The 23,905-nt window shown below is 35.3% G+C and overlaps 1 protein-coding gene across 3 annotated transcripts in view; it reads left to right on the top strand.

The window, feature by feature from the left end:
- The window catches only part of LOC149806668 (protein Hook homolog 3-like), a 126,203-nt gene extending 102,593 nt beyond the window's left edge, over positions 1-23,610 (top strand). For 2 of the 3 annotated variants that reach the window (XM_089956311.1, XM_089956331.1), the window contains 6 exons: positions 1,796-1,936; positions 6,279-6,582; positions 7,685-7,789; positions 9,452-9,511; positions 11,636-11,769; positions 21,702-23,610. In XM_089956311.1, coding sequence (XP_089812437.1) covers positions 1,796-1,936; positions 6,279-6,582; positions 7,685-7,789; positions 9,452-9,511; positions 11,636-11,769; positions 21,702-21,720 — 763 coding nt within the window. In that variant the 3' untranslated portion in view covers positions 21,721-23,610. Of the gene's footprint in view, positions 1-1,795; positions 1,937-6,278; positions 6,583-7,684; positions 7,790-9,451; positions 9,512-11,635; positions 11,774-21,701 lie in introns of those variants that run through there. The other variant, XM_089956321.1, reaches the window with a different exon arrangement.
- Positions 23,611-23,905: the final 295 nt, after the last annotated feature.

Genomic DNA, 23,905 nt, shown 5'->3' on the forward strand with positions numbered 1-23,905 from the left:
ATACTGTATAGTAATTGACTCTAATCGAGGGATTCTTACCCAAGTTCGAAAGTGCCTGTCCAATCATTTGTATATTCTGTGGATCAATCATAAAAACTACTGTTATTCCAGATTGAGTGTAGCAGAGCCTTTTTTCAAGTGTGAATACACGACTTCATGTGAAAAGCACTACTCATCTAAGCTTTTGTGGAAATGTTTGCTTTGTCTAAAAAAATAAAAGCCCTATAAGACATCCATATTTTATGAAAGAGGTGCACTCATACAAAAATCTAAAATCAGTACACTATAAACTATTTTTGTATGTGTATATTTTTTTATAAAATATCGACAGTCTTATGGGGCTTTTCTTTTTTCATTTTTAAAAAATGTTTTGATAGAAATTTAGTCGAAGCAGACATTTCCACACAAGCTTAGATGAGTACTGCTTTACAGATGCAGTTTTCTTGAGCATCTATGATGTGTTCTTGCCATTTCTTGATTCGATCCATTTATTTAGTCAGTGAAGACATTGCTAACATGTGTAACTTTTGACCTGATCATTCAACAATTGCAAAAAGCAGTGTTGGTATTTTAAACAGCTTGAAGAGATTAGCATGCAGGTAACCTTTCCGTGGCAGATCATATCAGTCAGGAAACATGGGTGGACATTTAACTGAACAGAGGGTCAGAAGCTGTGTCCACATGTATGCTTGTAAAAAGTCTCAGAAGTAGATGATATGTTACTGATTTTACCATATTTCTCAACAATTTGATATTTTGGTGTATCTTGCTTTATAACACTTATAAATTATTGGGTGTTTGTCAGCAGAAGGAATAAACGATAGCTTTATCTTTTTAAAATTGTACAACTGGGAGCCTTTTTAATCTTGGAGAAAAACTTCAGATTTGAGAAAATCCTTTATTTTTATAAAATACGTATATTTTATTGCAAATTCAAAATATGCTGACTACAGTTGAATGTTTGATGCATTTTGCAAATTTTGTGACAATTTTTATTTGCCAGTCAAGGAATAAGAAACATGTTACAAAATCTTAGAGGTAAAAATATATGATGCGGCCTGGACCTACTATCTGTGTTTGGATGAGACACTGTGTTTAGTGACACTGTGGCCTGGACCTGCTATCTGTGTTTGGATGAGACACTGTGTTTAGTGACACTGTGGCCAGGACCTGCTATCTGTGTTTGGATGAGACACTGTGTTTAGTGACACTGTGGCCTGGACCTGCTATCTGTGTTTGGATGAGACACTGTGTTTAGTGACACTGTGGCCTGGACCTACTATCTGTGTTTGGATGAGACACTGTGTTTAGTGACACTGTGGCCTGGACCTACTGTCTGTGTTTGGATGAGACAGTATGGAAAAGTAGCATAAATTACTGGGATTATATTTTTGCAGTCTCTCTTGAGGCCTCTGTGGATAAACTGGTCTGCTGTAAGATTGTCTCATCAACTTTAAGGTAGCATTTAGGCCAGTGCTGTCCAACCTTTTTGACGCCATGAGCCACTGAAAAATGCTTTCCATGAAGCCGAGGGCTGCAGCAGAAAACTGAAAAGCAATGACTATATAGCTGCTCGAGCTATGGTGGGCCATTTAAAATCAGCCCGTGGGCTGCAGGTTGGACAGCACTGATTTAGACCATTGTAAGGGTTCACTTGTCTGCTGTCTTACGCTTCTGTAAGATAAAACTGGTTTTATGTAAGATCTGTGAAGTAAACTCATCTGCTGTAGGATTGCTTTTAGGCCTGGAGAAGGCCAAACTTGTGTGTGTAATCTCTGTTTATGTTTCTTTGCAGGGAGAAACTAGTACGTCTTGAACATGAGAACAAGATGCTGAAGCTGAGAAATGAGGGCAGTGAGGAGGAATCATCCCAAGTCCTTCAGACCATGCTTGATGATGTTAAAGAACACAAAAATGAATTAGAAACTGAGCTAAGGTAAATACCTAATTACATTACAAAACCCAATATATTGATAGTCTAAAGGTCAAATGTCAAAGTCACTGTGATTCAAAGAAGTAAAATAGTTTCAGCACAATAACTCAAGTCTTCCACTGTTTTTAGTTACCAAATGTTCTGGATGGCTTGCACTGGAGGTAAGGCAGAAGCCCATCAATGGCAGTCTCAGGATGGGGATGTCACTGAAAGAAAAGAAAAATGTTTTTCACACAAAAGCATTAGTTTATAAGGGTTTTATACTTTTACTTTATGTTATTTTACATATGGGGGCCCCAAGTAGCCAAGTGGTCTAAAGTGCTCGCTGTTATGGATCACTGCAATCTCACCTTTGTCTGCATGGGTTTGAGTCTCGGATTTGGCCAATTTGAAAAGCTTGCCAGTAGCTTCTCGTGGGTAGGTGGTTCTTTCCGGAGTTTTCCCACAGTTCTTCCTCTACCATTTATACTGGCCACCATGTATAGCCTATCTTGTGTTGAAAAATGGCGTTAAACTCTACAACAGCAACAATTTTACATAAATTTGACAGACTGCTTCAGTGGCCTAGAGGTTAGAGCATCTGCCTCAGATGCAGGAGGTCATGGGTTCGAACCCTGAGCCACACCAAAGACTTATAAAAATGGTATTGACAGCTTCTTTGCTTGGCTTTCATCATTAGGAGGTTAGTGTTAGGACTGGTGTCAAGATAATCTGACTGGGTGGGACATCATGCTACATGTCGTCTGCATGATGCCCCAGTGCTATAATCACTATAAACTGCCACACTGCAGACATCGTAGTGATATGACTGAAATATTGTTAAAGCTACGTTAAAAATCCAAATCACACACATACGTTGAAGGATTCATGTTTAAGTTTACTTGGAAGGATTAATCTTCTTAATCCTAATATTTATGTTCAGGAACTTTACTTTTAATCTGCACCATTAAGCCAGTATTAGGCTGATTTGCTATTTTAACCCTAATACATACCCACCTACCTACCTACCAACCTACCTATATACATGCATAGCTACACATCACATATCTGGACCAAACCTTTTGCATGCCTTGCACTTTGAGTTAGGAAGAAGCTTATGAAATTTGGGATCTAATGGTCAAAGGGCAAGGTTCACTGACTTAAAGAAGAAAATGTTTGCATAATAACTACACACATTGACTAAACTTTTGGGGAAACTTTGCACTTAAATAATGGAAGAGGCTAACTAATTTTAGGGTCAAATGGTCAAAGCCTAAGGTGACTGTTGTTGAAAGAAAAGGAATTTGTTTGCACAGTAACACTTGTTCTCCATCACAGACATAGACCAAACCTTGTGGAAGGCTTCGACTTTGGGTATGGAAGAAGCCTTTCAGTTTTGGCATCAAAAGGTCAGAGAACAAAGTCATTGTGACAAAGAAGAATAATGGTTCCTGCTCAGTATCTTTAGTTCTGAATTATAGGCCTGGACTAAATTTGGGGATCAAAAGGTCAGAAGTCAAGGTTACTGGCTAAATAAATGGTTTCTGTGAAAAATTTTAAGTTTTACCAAGTACATTCACCAAAGTTTTGTAGATGGCTCACACTTTGGTAAGAAAGTAGCCTATTGATCTTAGGGTCAAAGTTAGTGTGAAAGAAGATAAATGACTTTTACATAATAACTTCAGTAGTTTTGACCACATATCTTGACCAATGTTTGTGTAAGGGATGCTATTAAGATATGGAACATGATGATTGATCTTATGGGATCAAATGGTTAAGGGTCAAGATTATTGTGACTCCAACAAAAATGCATTTTGTACAATAAATTTTTGTTTTACCAAACTTTGTAAATGGCTGGCACTAAGAATAATAAAAAGTACATAATGATTTTAGGGTCTAAAGATCAAAGGTGTCAGATATATTAAGTCTAATAAAACAATAATGGTTTCTGCTCAGTAATTTTAATTTAAGACTTCATACCTTGACTAGGGGTCAGGGTCATTGAGAGCATTGCTAAATAACCTCTTTTAGTCGGCTATGCCCTTCTAAGGTCATCAATAAGGACTATTAATGTACCATTCCTAGTACTTGTTTAATCATATAAAAATCCCATGTTCTTGTTGTTCTGTTAGATTTAGTCAGGTTTTATGCAATACTCACTTGCAAAGTAAGCTCAGCTCCATCAGCAGTTCACAGATGAAATGAAATTCTAGATTCCCAACACTGAGAGTACAAGATGTACTTTTGGATGGAACTTCATTCCATTGTGGATTAAACCTTCCAGAAAAGAGTAAACTGCCTTCTTTTTGGAATACATGGTAGCATGTACACCCTAACCGATGTTCATTTATTCAGATATGATTTTTGCGGAGGGTCCACAGAGGTCTATAATAGGCTTCACTCCCAATCACAAAATAAAATATTTCAGATTCAATGAAGATATGTCTCCTGAAAATTTAGAATTGATTATTCAAGATTTGTGTCCCGTATATTGACTCATCATCATGGAAAAGACTGACCTTGGCCCCCATCTCTAATATAACAGGAAAAATTATCTTCATTCATAATGTTTGTGAACATTGGTATGGTTGTTGATTTTCGGTGCCTTGAATTTTTTGTTAATGAATTCCATCTTGTGATTAGTTGATATGGTTCAACCCACATGTGATAGAAAATTCATTTGCTATTGTATCATGAATATGTAGCAATTAATGAGAGAAGGTTGTACAGTTGCTGTTGATTTATGGTTTATGAATACAGACTGGTACAGAGAGGGCTTGTACAGTTGCTGTAGACTTATTGTTTTTAAATACAGGTTGGTACATGTGTTTGCAAGATTTGAATTGCATGGGAATCATCATGCACTGAACATTTTTTGGTTTGGAAAAGAAAACAACGGAGGCTGTATTTTACATTGTAAATTGTTTGGTCAAGAAGGACACCAGTGTTAATGGATTTTGCATTTGTTACTGACCATCAGTTGTATAAAATGCTGTCTTAACTTAGTGGTATACATGCAAATTGGAGTACAAAGGAAAATGTCATCTAATTGGACTTTAGCCATTCCATGATTGTGACTGTTCATGTATAATGTTGTGGAGAGAAACTAGTAAATTATAAAACTTTTCAATCCACTTGCTTTGCAAATTTTTTTTCACTTCTGGCAACAAAATATCTTTAAACTATATACAGTGTACAGCACTTCTGGCAACAAAATATCTTTAAACTATATACAGTGTATAGACCTTCTGGCAACAAAATATCTTTAAAACTATATACAGTGTACAGCACTTCTGGCAACAAAATATCTTTGTATACAGTGTATAGACCTTCTGGCAACAAAATATCTTTAAAACTATATACAGTGTACAGTACTTCTGGCAACAAAATATCTTTAAACTATATAAACTGTATAACACTTCTGGTAACAAAATATCTTTAAAACTAAATAAATTTTATTGCACTTCTGGCAACAAAATATCATTAAAATTAAATAAATTTTATAGCACTTCTGGCAACAAAATATCTTTAAAACGATATACAGTGTATAGCACTTCTGGCAACAAAATATCTTTAAAACTATATACAGTGTATAGCACTTCTGGCAACAAAATATCTTTAAAACTATATACAGTGTATAGACCTTCTGGCAACAAAATATCTTTAAAACTATATACAGTGTATAGCATAAAGCTCTGCAGAAAGCAAAATAAGATCTAGAATGCTATTCAGATTCATCATTCTATATGTTGGGCTGTCTTGTCATTAGGTAAAATGAAAACTTAGGGTGATACAGTATCCTTGATTTAAATTATAAGGTATCATGAGATAGGGCAGATTTATTTATTTGTGTCTATATTTATGTTATTATATTCTTATTACATTTTTAGAACTTCTATTTCTATTATCACCATATAGCCTTTGTTGTGTGCAAGTGCTGTTAAATCCAAATATATACATGCATCTTCTGGATGACAGCAGCAAAGTCTGCAATAATAGTATTTAAAGAGGCAGCGGTTGAGATTATAAACTGGCATCATTTCAATTTCATCTTTTCTAGAACAAGTTTAAATTTTTTGGTGTTAGTCCACAACAGTTCCTGTTTTACATATTTGATTTTTTGCAGACTTCGACATGACAATTGCTGATAATTGTGCTCTCCTTTACATGTTTAATTATTTTGCAGCCATCACTATTACATTGGCAAATACATATACAACTGCTTTACACATTTAATTGTTTTTGCAGACAATTACATTTGTTAATGTATGTACAGTTGCTTTGCATATTTAATTATTTTTTGCAGATTAGTACATTTAATATGAATGCAACTGCTTATACACATACAATTACCTGTATTTTCTAGACTCGCCAACCAGAAGATTTTGGAATTAGAAGCTCAAGTAGAGGACTTACAAGAAAATCAAAAATCATCTGTTTCAAGTTCAGAACTAGTAGAACTTAATAAAAAACTAAAGGAACAAATTAAAGAAAATCAGCAAAAAGACATTTTGATACAAAGAGGAGCTGAATCTCAGTTAGACCTTGAACATAAATTAAAAACTGCTGAAACTGAAAAGCAGGGCTTACAAGAACAGCTGCATAAAAAAGAAGATGAGATGAGGTCAATGGAGGAAAGATATAAGAAATATCTTGAAAAAGCAAAAGCAGTAAGTGTTTTATCAACTCTGCATTTCAGTTGCATTTTGTGCATACTTAATTTACATTTGTTTGTATTCCATTCACATTTGCATTTCAGCTATCAGCTCATCATTTCTCATATTACTGTTTTAATAATGCAATTCTACTTTGTATTTATCACTTCTGTTCATCACTTATTTTTCAGTATTTCCATTTTCAGTAGAAGTAAATGGAGAGAAACTGTTGTTTTGTTATCGTATTAAATTAATTATTGTCTCTCATCTCTCTCCCCCCCCCCAGTTTGAGCATCATGTTAAAAATTGTTCTGCTCAGCTTTAACTAGTGTCACATGTATGTTGCAAGAGGATGTAATGGGCAAGAGTTATTGCCCTTTGTTGATATAGTATAGACAGAAAAGACTATTTTTTGTCTTTGGGAGAACTGGATTTGGAGGTAGTAGGGCTTATATTCCTAACATTAATGTGATCATTTAAGTGTTCAAAGAGAAACCTAATTTACCAATAAAATTTCCTTTCTCCATTATAATGGCTACTGGAGACCAGAGGGGGCCAATGTAATTGTTGATTACACTTTAGTTTACCACCCCCCTTTGTTGTACAACTTTTTCCTGTGTGAACTTAACATCAAAGTTAATCATTTGGACTTAATCTTAGATTGAGTTAACATATTCTAAATTAGAAGTATATAAAGAAAAATTTATATCTATGTAATCTTGTAAATTTCATAACGGCATCTCGATGCACAAGCGTACCAGTATGAATAAAAATGTGTAAAATTTGAATAAAAATAACTATGTATTTTTATTTACATATATTTCAAGTATATTTGAAACAAGTATTGAATTTAAACTGATAGACTTTTTTTCAACATGTCAATTTTGAAGAGGCAACATTAATGTTCATCAGCTAATCCCCGCCAACAGCATTCCCATAAAATATTATTTTTCTACTGATGTATTTTTAATTATACCAAGTCTTATTTTTTTATGTATCCCACCATGAATGTGGACAACAGATGTTTTGCTGTACACATATGCCTGTCTACCATTGCTGTCAGGAATCAAAATAGTTTTCATAACAGAACTTGACTAGCAGGACTGTTGTCTTTCAGGTGATAAAGTCTCTGGATGCTAATCGGAACCCAGGAAACTTCCCTGAAATCCAGGTGCTAAAAAACCAAATACAGGAAAAAGAGCGAAAGATAGAACAGTTAGAGGTATGACCATTTTTTATTTATAAATTTAAATCTTCAATCTGAAAACTTGATCTCAACATTTTAATTGCAATCTTATTTTTTTTGTACAGCCTACCTTAGATGAAGTTTAATACAGTGATGACTTTAGCATCTATTTACATGTCTGTACATCCATCCATTCATAGACCTGCCTGTACCATAAATTAATCACCATGTTAAAGTTCATATTAACCATGTTTTACTTCGCATAATAATTGCAGTGCTCAACAAATCAGGATTCCCTTTACATACTGTTATTCCAAATTTTTTTAAAAACCCTTAATACATCAGCAAAATTTAATGTACTGTATAGGACCTACCATCTATAATTGCCTATAATTTGGATCCAACTGCAGACAACATAGACCCTGATCTGCTATGATGCAATACTCCAGCAGATCAGGGTCCATGTTGTTTGTTCCACTAATTAGTCCTAATTAGACCGTATCTGCTGGTGCATTCAGCTGTGGAAGGTGTAGGTCTGTGCAGCTTGCAGTTGGATCTGACTTATAAATGAGTACATATGGTGCTGTTCACATGTTAGATATTTCTATGGCACGCAACCATTGTGGTCTGGGCATATAATGTGTTAGATATTTCTATGGCATGCAACCATTGTGGTCTGGGCATATAGTGTGTTAGATATTTCTATGGCACGCAACCATTGTGGTCTGGGCATATAATGTGTTAGATATTTCTATGGCATGCAACCATTGTGGTCTGGGCATATAGTGTGTTAGATATTTCTATGGCGTGCAACCATTGTGGCCTGGGCATATAGTGTGTTAGATATTTCTATGGCACGCAACCATTGTGGTCTGGGCATATAATGAGTTAGATATTTCTATGGCACGCAACCATTGTGGTCTGGGCATATAGTGTGTTAGATATTTCTATGGCACACAACCATTGTGGTATGGGCATATAGTGTGTTGATATTTTATAGCACACAACCAATATGGTATGGGAATATAATATGTTAAATACTTCTATGGCACACAACCAATGTGGTATGGGTATATAGTGTTAGATGTTTCTGTGGCACACAGCCAATGTGGTATGGGCATATAGTGTTAGATATTTATGTGGCATGGGCATATAGTATGTTAGATATTTCTATGGCACACAGCCAGTGTGGTATAGTCATATAGTGTGTTGGATATTTTATAGCCCACAACCAATATGGTATGGGCATATATTATGTTAAATATTTCTGTGGCACACAACCAATGTGGTATGGGCATATAGTGTGTTGGATATTTCTATGGCACAAAATTAATATGGTATGAGCATATAGTGCGTTAGATATTTCTGTGGCACACAATCAATATGGTAATTTCAGTCCCTTTCATTCACTGTGGTATGGACATCTGTGCTCCATAAACACATTTCTGTTTGATACAAATTGTGCCTTCTTCCTTCCTCTACCACAGTCATTTTGCTTAGCAACTTTCTACAATGAAGTGTACATATATTTAGTTTTACACATTGATAAAGGAACCTTTGGTAAACACAACAGCAGTCAAAGATACTTTTTCACAAATATTGTACTTATTCCTTTCCAGAACATTGTTTCACAGAATCATTAACATTGAAAGCAGTACATCTTTTTACTAATTTGTATCCTTTTCTTCTCTCTTACAGAAAGAACTTGATAAAACCAAGCAGGAGGGAAAATTAATCACTACAGCTTTTACTCGTCTGGTATGTATACAGACGAGAGACAGATAAGTCTTTCCAAACCAGTGGTTCTTTTATTAAATTTGCTCGTGAATGATAAAGTAATCACTGAATTGGCACTGAGCTATGTGACCTTGGATTTAAACCCTTTATGTCCATAATACAACTTATGTTGAGCAATGCTGGTTTGTACCTGTTTTGATATCATTTCATTAAAATGCAGGTGTCCTGACATTTTCTGTGCATTGCTATATCTTATTTTTTGTATGAGGGTGGGGAGCCATGATAGTTCAGATTATGGAGCATTTAACTTGTAATCCATGAGTGAAAGGTTCAGTACCAGCTTGTAGTGGCTGCCTTCATGCATCCATGGGAAAGGCACTTAGCTGTAATTTCCTCTTCTTGATATAGCCCATAATATGTTAAAAGTGCCATTGAAGAAAACCCAACAAACGAAACCAAATGAATCGGCCAACCATCTGGCTGAAGGAAGGATAATAACATGACAGGTTTTTTTTCTACTGTGCACATATTCATACATGTGCTTGGTTTTACTGCAGAATACCATAAGATCTTGATGCACTTACCTTCATATATGCTCATATTATCAACATTTTGCACTATTTATTTGGTGCAGAATTTGCATTCTTCCATGATTGAGCTGGTTTGATGCAGCTGTACTGAAGTTGTTGTTGTTGTTGTAGGGTTTAACACCATTTTTTAGCACAGGATAGGCTATACATGGTGGCCAGTATTAATGGTGGAGGAAGAACCCATGAAAACCCTGGAAAGAACCACCAACCCACGAGAAGCTACTGGCAAGCTTTCTCACATAACCACATTGGCCGAACCCGAGACTCGAACCAATGCAGACAGAGGTGAGATGGTAGTCATCCGTAACATTGAGTGCTTTAGACCACTCGGCCACTCGGGGCCCCTGTACTGAAGTCTGCCTAGTTTTCACTGGTTTGATGCATATGTACAAAAATCAGTCTGGTTCTAACTGATTTGACACACCTGTGCTCAAAATTCCAAATTGCACATGCTGTATTACAGGGTTCCCATGCTACTGGGATATCAGGCAAAAGGTGGGAGAAATGGTAGATTATTTTCCTGACTGAAAAGTCAGTGAATTTTGCAAATATTGATGAATGTTGGGTAAAACTTCAGAATTTTCTGCCACCACTTGACAACAGAAACAATTATGTAATTGAATCTGAGTTAAATTTATTGAGTTCTGACCAGAATATTTGGCAGTTGCAGTACGGAGCATTTGGATGCTTGCCATAAACACATTTGTATAGTCAGTCCAAATATTCAGTGGATTAGATTCATCTAGTAGACTGGTTAATTCACAGACATATAGATATCAGCATCTTTTCTTACAGTGATGGTGCAAAAATTGATCAATCATGGAAAATCCCTGGGAGACTGATAATAGGCCAGAGATTTTGAATTGTATATTGGAGGAAATAAGTATCTTTATCACATGTGAAGATAGCTGGTACCACTTTGCAATGCAGTGAACTTTTTTTGAAATCGGATTTAGTAATTCTGAACAATCTAATCTTGCCGGCTTGCTTTTTAAAAAGCTTTAGTTAGAGTCATTGTTGGATAGCCTCATTTTAAAATAATTGAATTAAATTGGAAGCATGTTTTTCAAGTCCGATTGTTTAATACAGATTCGTCTAATTCTTTATAATTGATTGGACCTGACTTTTTTTACAGTGGTATGAATGGTAGAATCATAGTGTTGATAACAATGTTGATCTGTTTAACTTACTAGACACTGTATTGCCAGGATTGTGCAGATGTTTTTTAAATCAGATACATACATGAACACACACAAACATGCATGCATACACACAGACAGACACATGTACCATGAGGATTTATATATACGCTGAGAAAATCATTTATAAATACACTGACAAAGTCATATTTTCAGCTGCAGAAGTAAATTCATGGAGTACACTTTTAGATTTCATGCCAGTAATAATGATGACAGAATCTTTGATAGTTCAGATTTCATTTTTTTACATAAAATACGGTCATTTATTTTAATAATTATTATTGGACATGTTAGGTACAGCAATATGGTACTGTGTCATTTCTCACAATATAATGTTCACTAATTTTACTTTCCAGGGAATGCAGTTGCAACGACAGGGAGTAGAAGAAAGACTTGCCAGTAGTTCAGGACAATCATTTTTGGCACGTCAGCGTCAGGTTCACACTCGAAGGCCACAAGCAATCCCTAACACTCATACTAATGCATCCAGGTGATCCAGAATTTCAAATTATCTTATGCCATATATATTGTAAATTACAGAGAATCTCTACACAGTTATGATTAAGTGCACAAAATCTCTATACAGTTATGATTAAGTGCACAAAATCTCTATACAGTTATGATTAAGTGGACAAAATCTCTACACAGTTATGATTAAGTGGACAAAATCTCTACACAATTATGATTAAGTGGACAAAATCTCTACACAGTTATGATTAAGTGCACAAAATCTCTACACAGTTATTATTAAGTTCACAAAATCTCTATACAGTTATGAAATAATTCAAACAAACTCAGTACAGTTATAATGATTTCAGGGGTGGGGATATTAAAAGCTAGGGGTTGAAGATACTTTTCCCTGCTAGATTTTGTTTCTAGCCCCACCAACTTAAATGGGAGTTTCCTATCACACTGGCACATTTCTGCTGCAAATAGCTTAACTAATTTTACGACCATCCAGCAAATTAATTGCTTTGACCCTGTACCCTAATGACAATAACTGCCTTGCTTTTCAGTTTGACATAAACTGTCAGCATGACTGGAGATACAAGTACAAGCAAGATAAGAATTGTTTGCAAATGAATTAACATAATATTCCTTTATCTAAGCAATGCCTTATTCATGAAGCAAAAATTTAGTTACCATATGCTGAGCAGTCACTTTAGATACACTCAAGTGACTGCTTAAAGCCTGGAGAAACTATAGTTAGGTTAGAAAATACATATCCACTGGTCATAGAAGGCAGGCGACTGTTACATACAGGACAAATATATTGGAAATTTGCATTGGGAAATTAGAATGGCTAGTGTGAACATGTGACCACTGAGTAAAGGTGACAATTATGACAGGTTTGACTGTATGTGCTTTAGAAAAAAGGCTATTTAGACCCTATACCAGATAATGTTTCCTAATTAGCATTTTGATTGCATTTCATTTACATTTTTATTTGCATTCATTCAGCAGTTTCAGCCTAGGTCAGCTGGTGTAATGTGATATCTGATTGGTCAGTTTGGTTTCAAAGATTCACAGTGGTCAGTTTATTTGAAAGACATCCAGCTGTACACAGGTGTTCTGTTCATTTTAGAAAATGCTGATGTTTAAAAGGGTCTATAACATACTTCAGACACAGTATGGCGTTTTTCTGCATACACTTTACCCTGGCTGTGTGTAAGTATGTTACAGTGGCAATGGTAATGAAAAATGTTGTAGACAAGAAATTTAGCTATGGTATCTTAGCATCAGTTTTTTTATATATCTAGGCCCCTCCGACAGTTCTTTTTAAAAACATCTAGGCCCTTCTACAAATTTTTAAAAAAACCCATCTCAGCTCCTCCAACAGTTTTTGAATATATCTAGGCCCTGCTGACAGTTTTTGAATATATCTAGGTCCTGCTGACAGTTTTTGAATATATCTAGGCGCCACTGACAGTTTTTGAATATATCTAGGCCCCGCTGACAGTTTTTGAATATTTGTAGGCCCTGCTAACGTTTTTTGAATATATTTAAGCCCCTCTGACAGTTTTTAAATTTATCTAGGCCACCACAACAGAGGAGGTGGGTGTACTAGATACTAGTTTTGGGGGTGAAATTAAGACTGTTTGACAAACTGTCAGCATCTGCTGTAATGCTATAGAATATAATCTGCATTTATTGGAATCTTATTATGTTGCAGTGGTGTGTGTAGGATTGTACTGATGTTAAAACCATTGTCATTATTTTATTTTGTCTTGTACCCTATTAATTCATTAGCATACATTTTTTTACCTTCAAAAGAGAATACTGAGCGTCAAGTATTTGTTAATGTCTGAAGATTTTTATGTGCATTTTTGGTAATCTGTAGGAAAAGAAATTATTTGAAAATTAAAGGAAAGACATTTTGAAGTCCCCAAGTTCAGTTTTAATATCAGTAATAGGTTTACCTGTTTCTACTATGTAGATTATCCTTTCTGCAGTGGAAAAACTGTCATCTATCCCAGAAGCCTCAAATAGTGCTCACCTTTACAGATCACTCGCACATCTCGCCTCTGCCCGTGTGAGGTTGAGCCTTGGCTAAACCAACATGGGTATGTTAGAAAACTTACCAGTAGTTTCCCGTTAGTTGTGGTTCCGCCCTGGGTGTTTCTGGGTTCTTCCGCCACTAATTATACTGGCCGCCATATATAGCCTGTTATGTGCTGAAAAGGTAATATATCCCACAAATCCAAACCAAAGTCATCTGTGCCAGATGTACCAAATTATTAGAACACGCATATCGGCCCGGTCAAACTCCACATTATAGTCCCATATGTGTAAACATTTCTTCATTCTTTTCTAGACCGCATGTTGCCAACAGTGAAAAATTCTCACTCATGGAAAATATACCATTCGATGGATTTTTTACTGTGCAGGGCCTTGTACTTATACTCCCCTTGATAGTTACTTATCAGTTATAATTTTGGTAGTTTTTACAAGCCCCTACCTTCCCCTGTCCTTTGTGGATTTGTAAGAAAAGAAAAATTTCTAGTGTGTCATCAAATTTCTAGTGTGTCATCATCAAATTTCTAGTGTGTCATCAAAATTCAGTTAAATATTATCCATATAATTGTTTTCACTTTAACTCTTTAAATATAGATGGGGGGGAGGAGTGTTTTTATGTCATTACAATTGTTTAAATATGCAGTTTTAACTGCTACTTAATCTCCAAGTGACGTTAGTAGAGATTATATTTTTCACAATTCATTAGCAGGAGATTGTGGCATCAGTTTAAAATTCATAGATGATGTTTCTTAAAAGTTGTTTACATCCTGGTTACCATATATACTCACTTATAAATCAGGTTGACTAAGTTGACCACACCCCATTTTAGGGCTACAAAATGCTAATTTATCTTTGACAATCCAATAAGTTTAGGTGTATTTTGCAAGTTAGATGCACCTGAAGGAGTGACTTGTCATCAGTGAGTCAGAGTTGCACTTTGGAAAAATAAACAATCGAACTAGATAGATCAGTATGAAAAAATGGACAGAACCAGTGTATAAATACAGTTATATTATTTAGTAGAACATGTCACAGATAAATTGACAGCTTACAATGTGTCCTAATTAAGTCCATTAAAATCCATAATGCTTGGTATTTTATATCCATTTATATGATAAATCCATGAATTCAATTATAGATCACATGCCAGTATAAAAGTAGTTCAGAATGATGCATTTCACGATATCCCATGATATATCATCTTACAGATAAACAATGAAAGTTATGTCCACACATTTTTATTTCATAGTATCCTAAAACTGTCACTTTCTAATATCATCACGTACAAAGTCAGAGAATTCATCTTCATAGTCTGCTCAAAAGCCTACCTGTGCTGATAAAGTTCTTAAATCCTCCGTTATGGACTAGTAAATCGACGTGGTCTAGTCATCATAAATATTTCCTTGGCTACACTGTCCTATACAGGTGCTTAGGCAGAGACTGATCTTGGGCTCTGTAAGTAACACTTTGATCATAATCTAGAGATTGCCGCACAACATGTCTCATTTGTACTAGAAGATCACAGGAGTTCAAATAACCCCTCTCTGTTACTTGACAATGTGATTGAGTCTCCATCAAAGGGATGATATGCCTAAACAAAGAGGGTCCTTTTCAAACTAAAGGTATTACGGTCAAACTTTCATTAGAAGATGTAGAACTCTACTTGGTACTGAATGAGTATATGTACTTGGGAATTAAAAATCTAACTTTTAGAAAAGGAAAGTAGAACTTAAATCAACACTGTTATTGCATTAAACAGTGTTTAAACAGCAAAACACAAACATTAATACAAATACTGGTTGTTAGGATTTGTGTGAAAATGTAAGCAATATACATGCTAGTAAATACGGTAAACAACAATGACAGACACTTCACTTTGCAGTGGGTAGTATTTAATTTACCCTTAATATTTTAGCTTCCAAGTAACTATATACAAGTAATGTGTTATGAATACCTTCACGAAAGGGATAAACACAGTACATACCATATACGCATTTCTGAATGGGAATAGTGGTATAGAAATGTAAAAATATTTTAATTCAGAGTATTTTTATGTACTGCAAATATCTTGAGTTAGCAACCCATAGATTATTTATTTCTTCTATGTCATGCTTATAAAATGTCTCTATTCTGCATGAATCAAATTTTCTGTTAAAAAAGTAAACTTATAAGCAAGTATATACGGTAGTACACAACTGAGTTTTTTTTCTCATGTATAAGTAACAAAGATAACAATATGGCTAGCTCTTGTTATTTTTGCACTCAAAACATTTTTTTTTGAGACATTTTTATTTCTGATGTCACATAGTTTGGATAAGTGGGGGCAACATGGATGTCCAGATTGTTATTTATGGTCCAACAGTATCTGGGACCTTAAGAAATACAGATGAACTTATAAAGGGAGAAAGGAAGTACATTTTTCTCCTCCCCTTCTGAATCCTGAGGATCTCAGAGTACCCTCTAATGCTGGGATCAAGTGTTTCCCCAAACACAAGAGGGAGGGATAGCACCTTCCCAGACCAAGGAAGTGTTACTACCCTTGGACAGTAAACAGATTCTCAGCTTGACATGGGATCAAGTGTGCTTCCCTGAATAAGAGAGGCAGAAGCAGGAACTTGAATGGTAAAGAACCTGTTGTCTAGGAAAAATGCAACAGCTTGATTGAGTGCACCCCCACCCCCAGATTACAGAGGGGCAATGCCTTCCTAAGCATGAGCTAAGGCTTTCAGCCTCCAGAAGAGGTAGAGCAGCACCCTATCACAGAGTGTCATTACACAGCCCCTTTGTGGTGTGGTAGTGTTCTCCAGTCATCAACTCTCAGATCTTTCTAATACCCCAAAAAGGTGAGAAACTGAAGCTCATCAGAGATATTTTCCTCCCCCAAAAAATTTCTGCAAGATGAACCCTTCAGGATGGAAACTGTGGCACCAGTCCAGAATGCCATTGGGCCCAGAGATAGGGCAATTTCCATCAACCTTCAGAATGTATATTTCTGCTTTCCAGTCATTCTTCTGCAAAGAAATACTTCCATTTTTGCATTGTCCAGAAGGTTTACGAGCAGGATTGTTGACTGTGTCATTAAGGCCTGGAGACAATCTGCCTTTAAGGTCTATGATACAAAGTCAAACATCTTATGTTGGAAATAGACTGATCCTTACTGCCCCTCTCTTCTTGCAATAGCAGTTATCTATTCCTCTTTGAGGGGAGATCATGTTTGGCCTCTTCAAGAATGAAGGGACTATTATGCAGAGGCATATGACTGAGTTCATGTACATCTTCTAAGAACTTTCTAGAACACAAGGATGGTATATCCGGCAAGAATGAGAGGTTTTTCGGTTGCAGAATGCACACATGGTATATCTGGCAAGGATGAGGGGTTTTTCAGTTGCAGAAAGCTACACAATAGTGACAGGCAAGTGTTACAAACTGTGGAATCACTAATTTTCATGAGGTATCATTTTGTGAAGGTTGCGTTGTTGCCCAGAACCACAAATTTAAAGAACCAATGTAAACATTAACGACATGGTAAAGAAGCAGCTGCCCCCAGCCCAGGTTTTCTTAATGTGTTTCATTCATTTAGAGCAACAAAATTAAATCACCGTCATTTCTGTAACCTGTAATAAAATATTAGCTTTTACATGTGTTTGTTGTATTCATTAGAAAAATAATTAGAATTCACTGTATATTGTTTCAGTGCACAAATATATATACAGTAACTAATTTACACTCACTGCCATAAACTGATATGTTGTGATAAGAGTAAGGATAGAGGGAAATGAGAATAAATATAAGGTATTCAAACATTAGTATTACTGAATATGAAAGAAAGAATAATAAATGACGCTAGTGTATGAAAATTGGAATTAATACTTGTTCAAATTGATTCTTCATTCATGTGGAACTGTTATGAAAAATATCAATCCTTGTGATAGCATGTCTCATTTTATCCAAGCATGCTTAATCCCAGTGACAAACTTGACTTTAAAATACTAGAACTATTTTCTTGAAGCACAATTACTAATGAAACACTACTTATGTACACTAATTACTGCAGAGTACAGAAACTCGCACTTCACTGATTTTTGGACAAAACAATTGAGGACCATTCCAGTCTCCTAAGTGGTTAGAGTGCCCACCATGGATGCTTCACACCCCAGCAGAGTTATACAAAAGACTTGTAAAATTGGTACTAGCAGCTGCCTCACTTGACACTCAGCATTAATAGGTTAGTGTTGGGACTGGTCAGTCTGGTGTCAGGATAATGTGACATGATGTTACATGTCTGCAGCTTGATGCCCCAGTGCTAGGCATCGCTATAAACTGCCTCACTGCAACCATCATAGCAAAACGACTAAAATTGTTAAAATAGCATTAAAAATCCGAACCATACACACAAAACCAGTGCATCAACATCACATCAGTGAAGTCTGCTGGTACACACAAATGTTTTGTCAGATAAATATTCCCTAAAATTGCTGAATTAAATGGCAAGTACATCATTCTCAAAGCCACATAATTCTGTCCAATCTTTCACACATTTTATTTTTGTGTGAGCCACTATAATTCTTTTAGTTTAAATCGGCTTGGTTGATGAAGTTGATTCGTACATGAGGCTCATTATATGACAGCAGATCTGCGTCTGTGTATTTTGCATGCAGACTTGTCTTACCAGTGAATATGTACAGTAGTTAGTTTTGCACTTTGAAGGACTCTGAACACATGAGATGTTGAGACTGCATGCTGATTGCATTGAGCAAGGGGCAGCTAGCAATGAGTTTGGTTCACATGTTGATTGCATTGAGCAAGGGGCAGCTAGCAATGAGTTTGGTTCACATGTTGATTGCATTGAGCATGGGGCAGCTAGCAATGAGTTTGGTTCACATGCTGATTGCATTGAGCATGGGGCAGCTAGCAATGAGTTTGGTTCACATGTTGATTGCATTGAGCAAGGGGCAGCTAGCAATGAGTTTGGTTCACATGTTGATTGCATTGAGCAAGGGGCAGCTAGCAATGAGTTTGGTTCACATGTTGATTGCATTGAGCAAGGGGCAGCTAGCAATGAGTTTGGTTCACATGTTGATTGCATTGAGCAAGGGGCAGCTAGCAATGAGTTTGGTTCACATGTTGATTGCATTGAGCAAGGGGCAGCTAGCAATGAGTTTGGTTCACATGTTGATTGCATTGAGCAAGGGGCAGCTAGCAATGAGTTTGGTTCACATGTTGATTGCATTGAGCATGGGGCAGCTAGCAATGAGTTTGGTTCACATGCTGATTGCATTGAGCAAGGGGCAGCTAGCAATGAGTTTGGTTCACATGTTGATTGCATTGAGCATGGGGCAGCTAGCAATGAGTTTGGTTCACATGCTGATTGCATTGAGCAAGGGGCAGCTAGCAATGAGTTTGGTTCACATGTTGATTGCATTGAGCAAGGGGCAGCTAGCAATGAGTTTGGTTCACATGTTGATTGCATTGAGCAAGGGGCAGCTAGCAATGAGTTTGGTTCACATGCTGATTGCATTGAGCAAGGGGCAGCTAGCAATGAGTTTGGTTCACATGTTGATTGCATTGAGCATGGGGCAGCTAGCAATGAGTTTGGTTCACATGTTGATTGATGACCTTGTCTAAACTGATCAAGGTTGAATTCTACAACTCTTAATGTGTTGATACTATAGTCGGAAAAAAGTAATTAATGGTGCAACTTTATGAACTGTGTTTTAAGGAAGAGATAATACACTTGTATTTTAATAGTCAATTGATGTAGTGCTGCTGGCAGTTTTTGCTTCCTTTGACATTCAGTACAAGTGATTGATCTTGACAGGTGATTGATTTATGTTCATAAAGTTGTTTGTATTGACTTAACCATTGAACGACTGCCATTTATTGCTAGCATAGTTTTTTTCTTGTGTATTCTTTATTGTGATAATCTTAGAGGTTAATCCATGAAATTAAATACCTACAAATATGCAGGCTCTAGCAGGCAAAACCAAAAATTAAGTTCCTTCAAAAATGTACTTAAAAAAAATAAATAAGTAAAATTGAGACCCTTGAAAAGAAATGACAGGGATATAATTTAAATTAGTTATAACCCCTTCAAAACTACATTTTTCCAGAGTCCTTGCCCCCTTGAACCCCTTTAAAAGAGCATATCCCTTTGTCCATGAACAAGAAGTTAGGCAGCCCCAGACCCTAAGCCTGCTGTTAGTTTCTTGCAATTTGTAAACTCACATCTCTGATATCAGTGTAAAGAACAAAGAATCTGATCCCATATTATCATGCTGGGCTTTTGATCATGAAAATTTAGCGACAGTGTGAAATCCGACCTGTTTGTTAAATGCATTCACATATTTTTAGTTTTCCTTTATCATTCATTGTGTTGTGTTCTACATTTTGCATTTGCATTTTGTGTTTCCTGCATATTGTATTGATCCTTTGTGTTCATTCTATATTCCATTTACTTTAATTTGACTGGCAACATTACCTATTTAAAGGTCTGTATATGCACAGTTCTGTAAATTTTTATATGGTATATTCATTCATGCATTGCTTTATAGGTCATAATGAAGTTTCCTGCACTATATATTAGGAAGTGCATAATGTATTGACCAGAGACTACTGTTCAACACAGAATGTTCAGAAATGTTAATCATATTGTGCATTCTCATTTCATCAATTTCAAATGACAAGTAACGGAGTTAAATTTGTTAATAAAAGAGTCCTTCTCTCAGTGAAGCATTTTATACTGCACAGCAAAAACTTGTGTGAAACTTTCTAGTCCAGTTTTAGTTTTCTAATTGAAAGCTTTCCAGAGTATCCATAATCTGTCTTTTAAAGCAGCACAAAGTTTAATGGCTTAACATGCTAGCAGTAATGGGAAGACTAATTTGAAATACAGGAATGAGATTTACCAAATTAATTAATCGTGCATAATATTGTTATTTTACCTTGATCATTAAACATGCAAGATCGTATGGGTAGAATATTAATTTTGTAGAATTTAAAAACTGGAAATTAAAAGATTATTAAATGTTATTGCTGGACTTTGTTTAAATTTTATGATAGTTGTCCAATGGTTTTGAAGTCAGTAACAAGTCTGATTGCTTTACTAATTATATTTAATTAACAAGCTCAGTCAGCTCAGGCCATGTGTGCTTATGGTATGTCCCTGCTTTCACTGTGTGCCATATTTAATTTATTGTCTGTCATGACTTGTTTGTCATTTAATTAATTTTATTTTACCTTTTAAAGAACCATTTAAACTGATCTGACATAGATAATGGTGAATTAAAAGTGTCATTATAAAGATAAAAGGAAAACTGATTGGTCAAAAATCAAAATAACAGTCAAATGTGTTAGGATTTTATAACACTAAAGGTGTTTTACTGTTGCAAACATGTGTTTGACATAAACTGAATTTGTAACATGAAAACCTCCAATATCAGGTCCTCTAATATAAGTCTGTTTTATGTATTAATGTATGTACATCAGTTAGCTCTTACACATTACACTCTTCCCCCCATAAATGTATGTACATATGTGTAGCTCTTCAACATTAGAGATTCTTCCCCCATCCATAAGTATATGTACACATGTTTAGCTCTTAAACATTACAGACTCTTCCCCCACCCATAAATGTATGTACATATATGTAGCTCTTAAACATTAGAGACTCTTCCCCCACCCATAAATATATGTACACATATTTAGCTCTTCAACATTAGACATACTTCACTGCCATATATTTATATACATTTTTAGACCACATACAGTAGTTCTTGCTCCTAAGGCTTTTAATTCTTATTGTCATTATGTTGACTACAGGGTTATACTGTATTGAGAATGCCCTTTTTCGTCTTTCTATTGATAACTGGGTTATACTGTATTAAGAATGCTATTTTGTCTTTCCAGTGACTTTTTGGATTATTAACATCATCATCAGTACTGTCATCTTGTGATGGGCCAGGATCATCATACTCTATGTGTCTGACCATTAGTACCTCATATTTGTCTTATTTCCACTTAGACTGCTGTCAGACACTTAACCTCTGTTAACCAGTAGCTGCATACTAGTCATCCCAATAGCATGCTGACCAGTCATATTGAAAATTTTGCATGAATCATTGTGTAATAATCCCCATATCATTTGTTTGTCAGAACTATGGCAACAGGGACTTGGGCACCAAAGTAGTGTACAATAATTTAGACATTCATATTGATATAAATTGGTAAATATTTGGCCAGATTGCAAAGTCCTTCTGTCCATCAGGTGCTGACACAGAGGTTAGGGTTTGCATTTAAGTCATTTTCTCAGACACTTGCTTGTATGACTGGTTATAAATATTTTACGAGAAGCACTACAGTTGACTGAAAACTATATCACTATGACTTAAGTTTGATGGTTTGTGATCTGATCATACAGCCACTGATGGTTTTCTTGTTGCCCAAATTTTATGAAATTTCCAGTATACAATGAACAGTGCTGTTTGAGTATGTTTTCAAAATTTCAAGAAAAATATTTCCTTTTATAGAAATTGATACATTATTTTATAAAAATGGAAGTGTTAATAGTCAGTTTTTTCATCATTAACCTTTTACAGTTTTTTGCCTAATGTATATTTCTACATTATTCATTGGAGGGGTTTGCCCCCAGAACTGACATATTGTGCCAAAGACTGGTAATATTTTATTTAAATTTCTGGAAAGAACTTAAAATATAAGATACTAAATGGGATCTTGAGGCAAGTTGATTATACAAAATGATGTTAAAGCTTGTTATACATGTACATTTTCTTAGGACAATTTGAAATCAATTTTAATTAGCAGTCAGTAATGGCCTATGAATGACTGGATTCGTAATCAGACAATTTTTTTAAAAATATAGTGATATTTCTTTTTAATTGCCATTTCATTGCCAAATTGTGATAAGAAATCTTTTTTAAGGCATATACAATGCAACATTTTTCACCAACCTTATGGCTTCCAGTGTAAGTTTGGCATGTGTCTCAGCATAGTCTAACATACAGTGGAATCAAAAAACAATGAGCAATGACTTTTCAGTGTTCTAACTCCACTATATTGGAACATTATGAACAGTTATTTATGGTAATGTCCTGGTTATTTATGATGGTGTTCTAACTCCACTATACTGGAACATGAACACTGATTTTCATTATGTTGTGCAGTGTGGGTATGTGAGAAAGCTTGCCAGTAGCTTCTCGTGGGTCGGTGGTTCTTTCCTGGGTTTTCCCAGGTTCTTCCTTCACCATTAATACTGGCTGCCATGTATAGCCTATCGTGTGCTGAAAAATGGCGTTAAACCCTACAACAACAACAACAACAACAACATTATGTTATGACTCCACTATGTTATGAACAATGATTTTTCATAATGTTTGACTCCACTATATTAGAACATAATGAACAATGATTTTTCAAAATATTTTGATTCCACTATATTAAAACATAATGAACAATGATTTTTCATAATGTTTTGACTCCACTGTAATAGAACAAAATGAATAATGATTTGACTCCACTATAATAGAACATAATAAAAAATGATTTTTTATAATGATTTGACTCCACTATAATAGAACATAATGATTAATGATTTGACTCCACTATAATAGAACATAATGAATAATGATTTGACTCTACTAAATGTTATGTTATGCAGCTTTGACATATTTCAAAACTTTGGGAGCCAAAATGCTCGTATGATAGCACATTACGTCAGTATAATAGCTTGTCCAGAACTGATGTGCATTTTTTTTATTACCCAGACTACATATGTTAAATAAAGCTTCTTGAATCTTGAGTTATTTGTTACTCTTTTTTTATACCAGTATCTTCCATGGTCTGGATTCATATTTATAGGTTACTGCATTTGTATGGAAAATATGAACAGTTTTTCAGATGTAAATACTGCACAACCTTGGGAGTGCAGTATATCCATCTGACAAAATGAGTTCATATTTTCCCTTACAAATTCATTAACCTTCTTATTATATGCTCATTTTTTTTGTTCTACCTAATGCTTAATTATATTAACAAAATACACAAGAAACAAAATAACTGAATGTATGCTGTATTCCAAACTAAATACACAAGTG

This window comes from Sinohyriopsis cumingii, chromosome 1, assembly GCF_028554795.1.
Source record: "Sinohyriopsis cumingii isolate HCF-2022 chromosome 1, ASM2855479v2, whole genome shotgun sequence".
Classification (NCBI taxonomy): Eukaryota; Metazoa; Mollusca; class Bivalvia; order Unionida; family Unionidae; genus Sinohyriopsis; species Sinohyriopsis cumingii.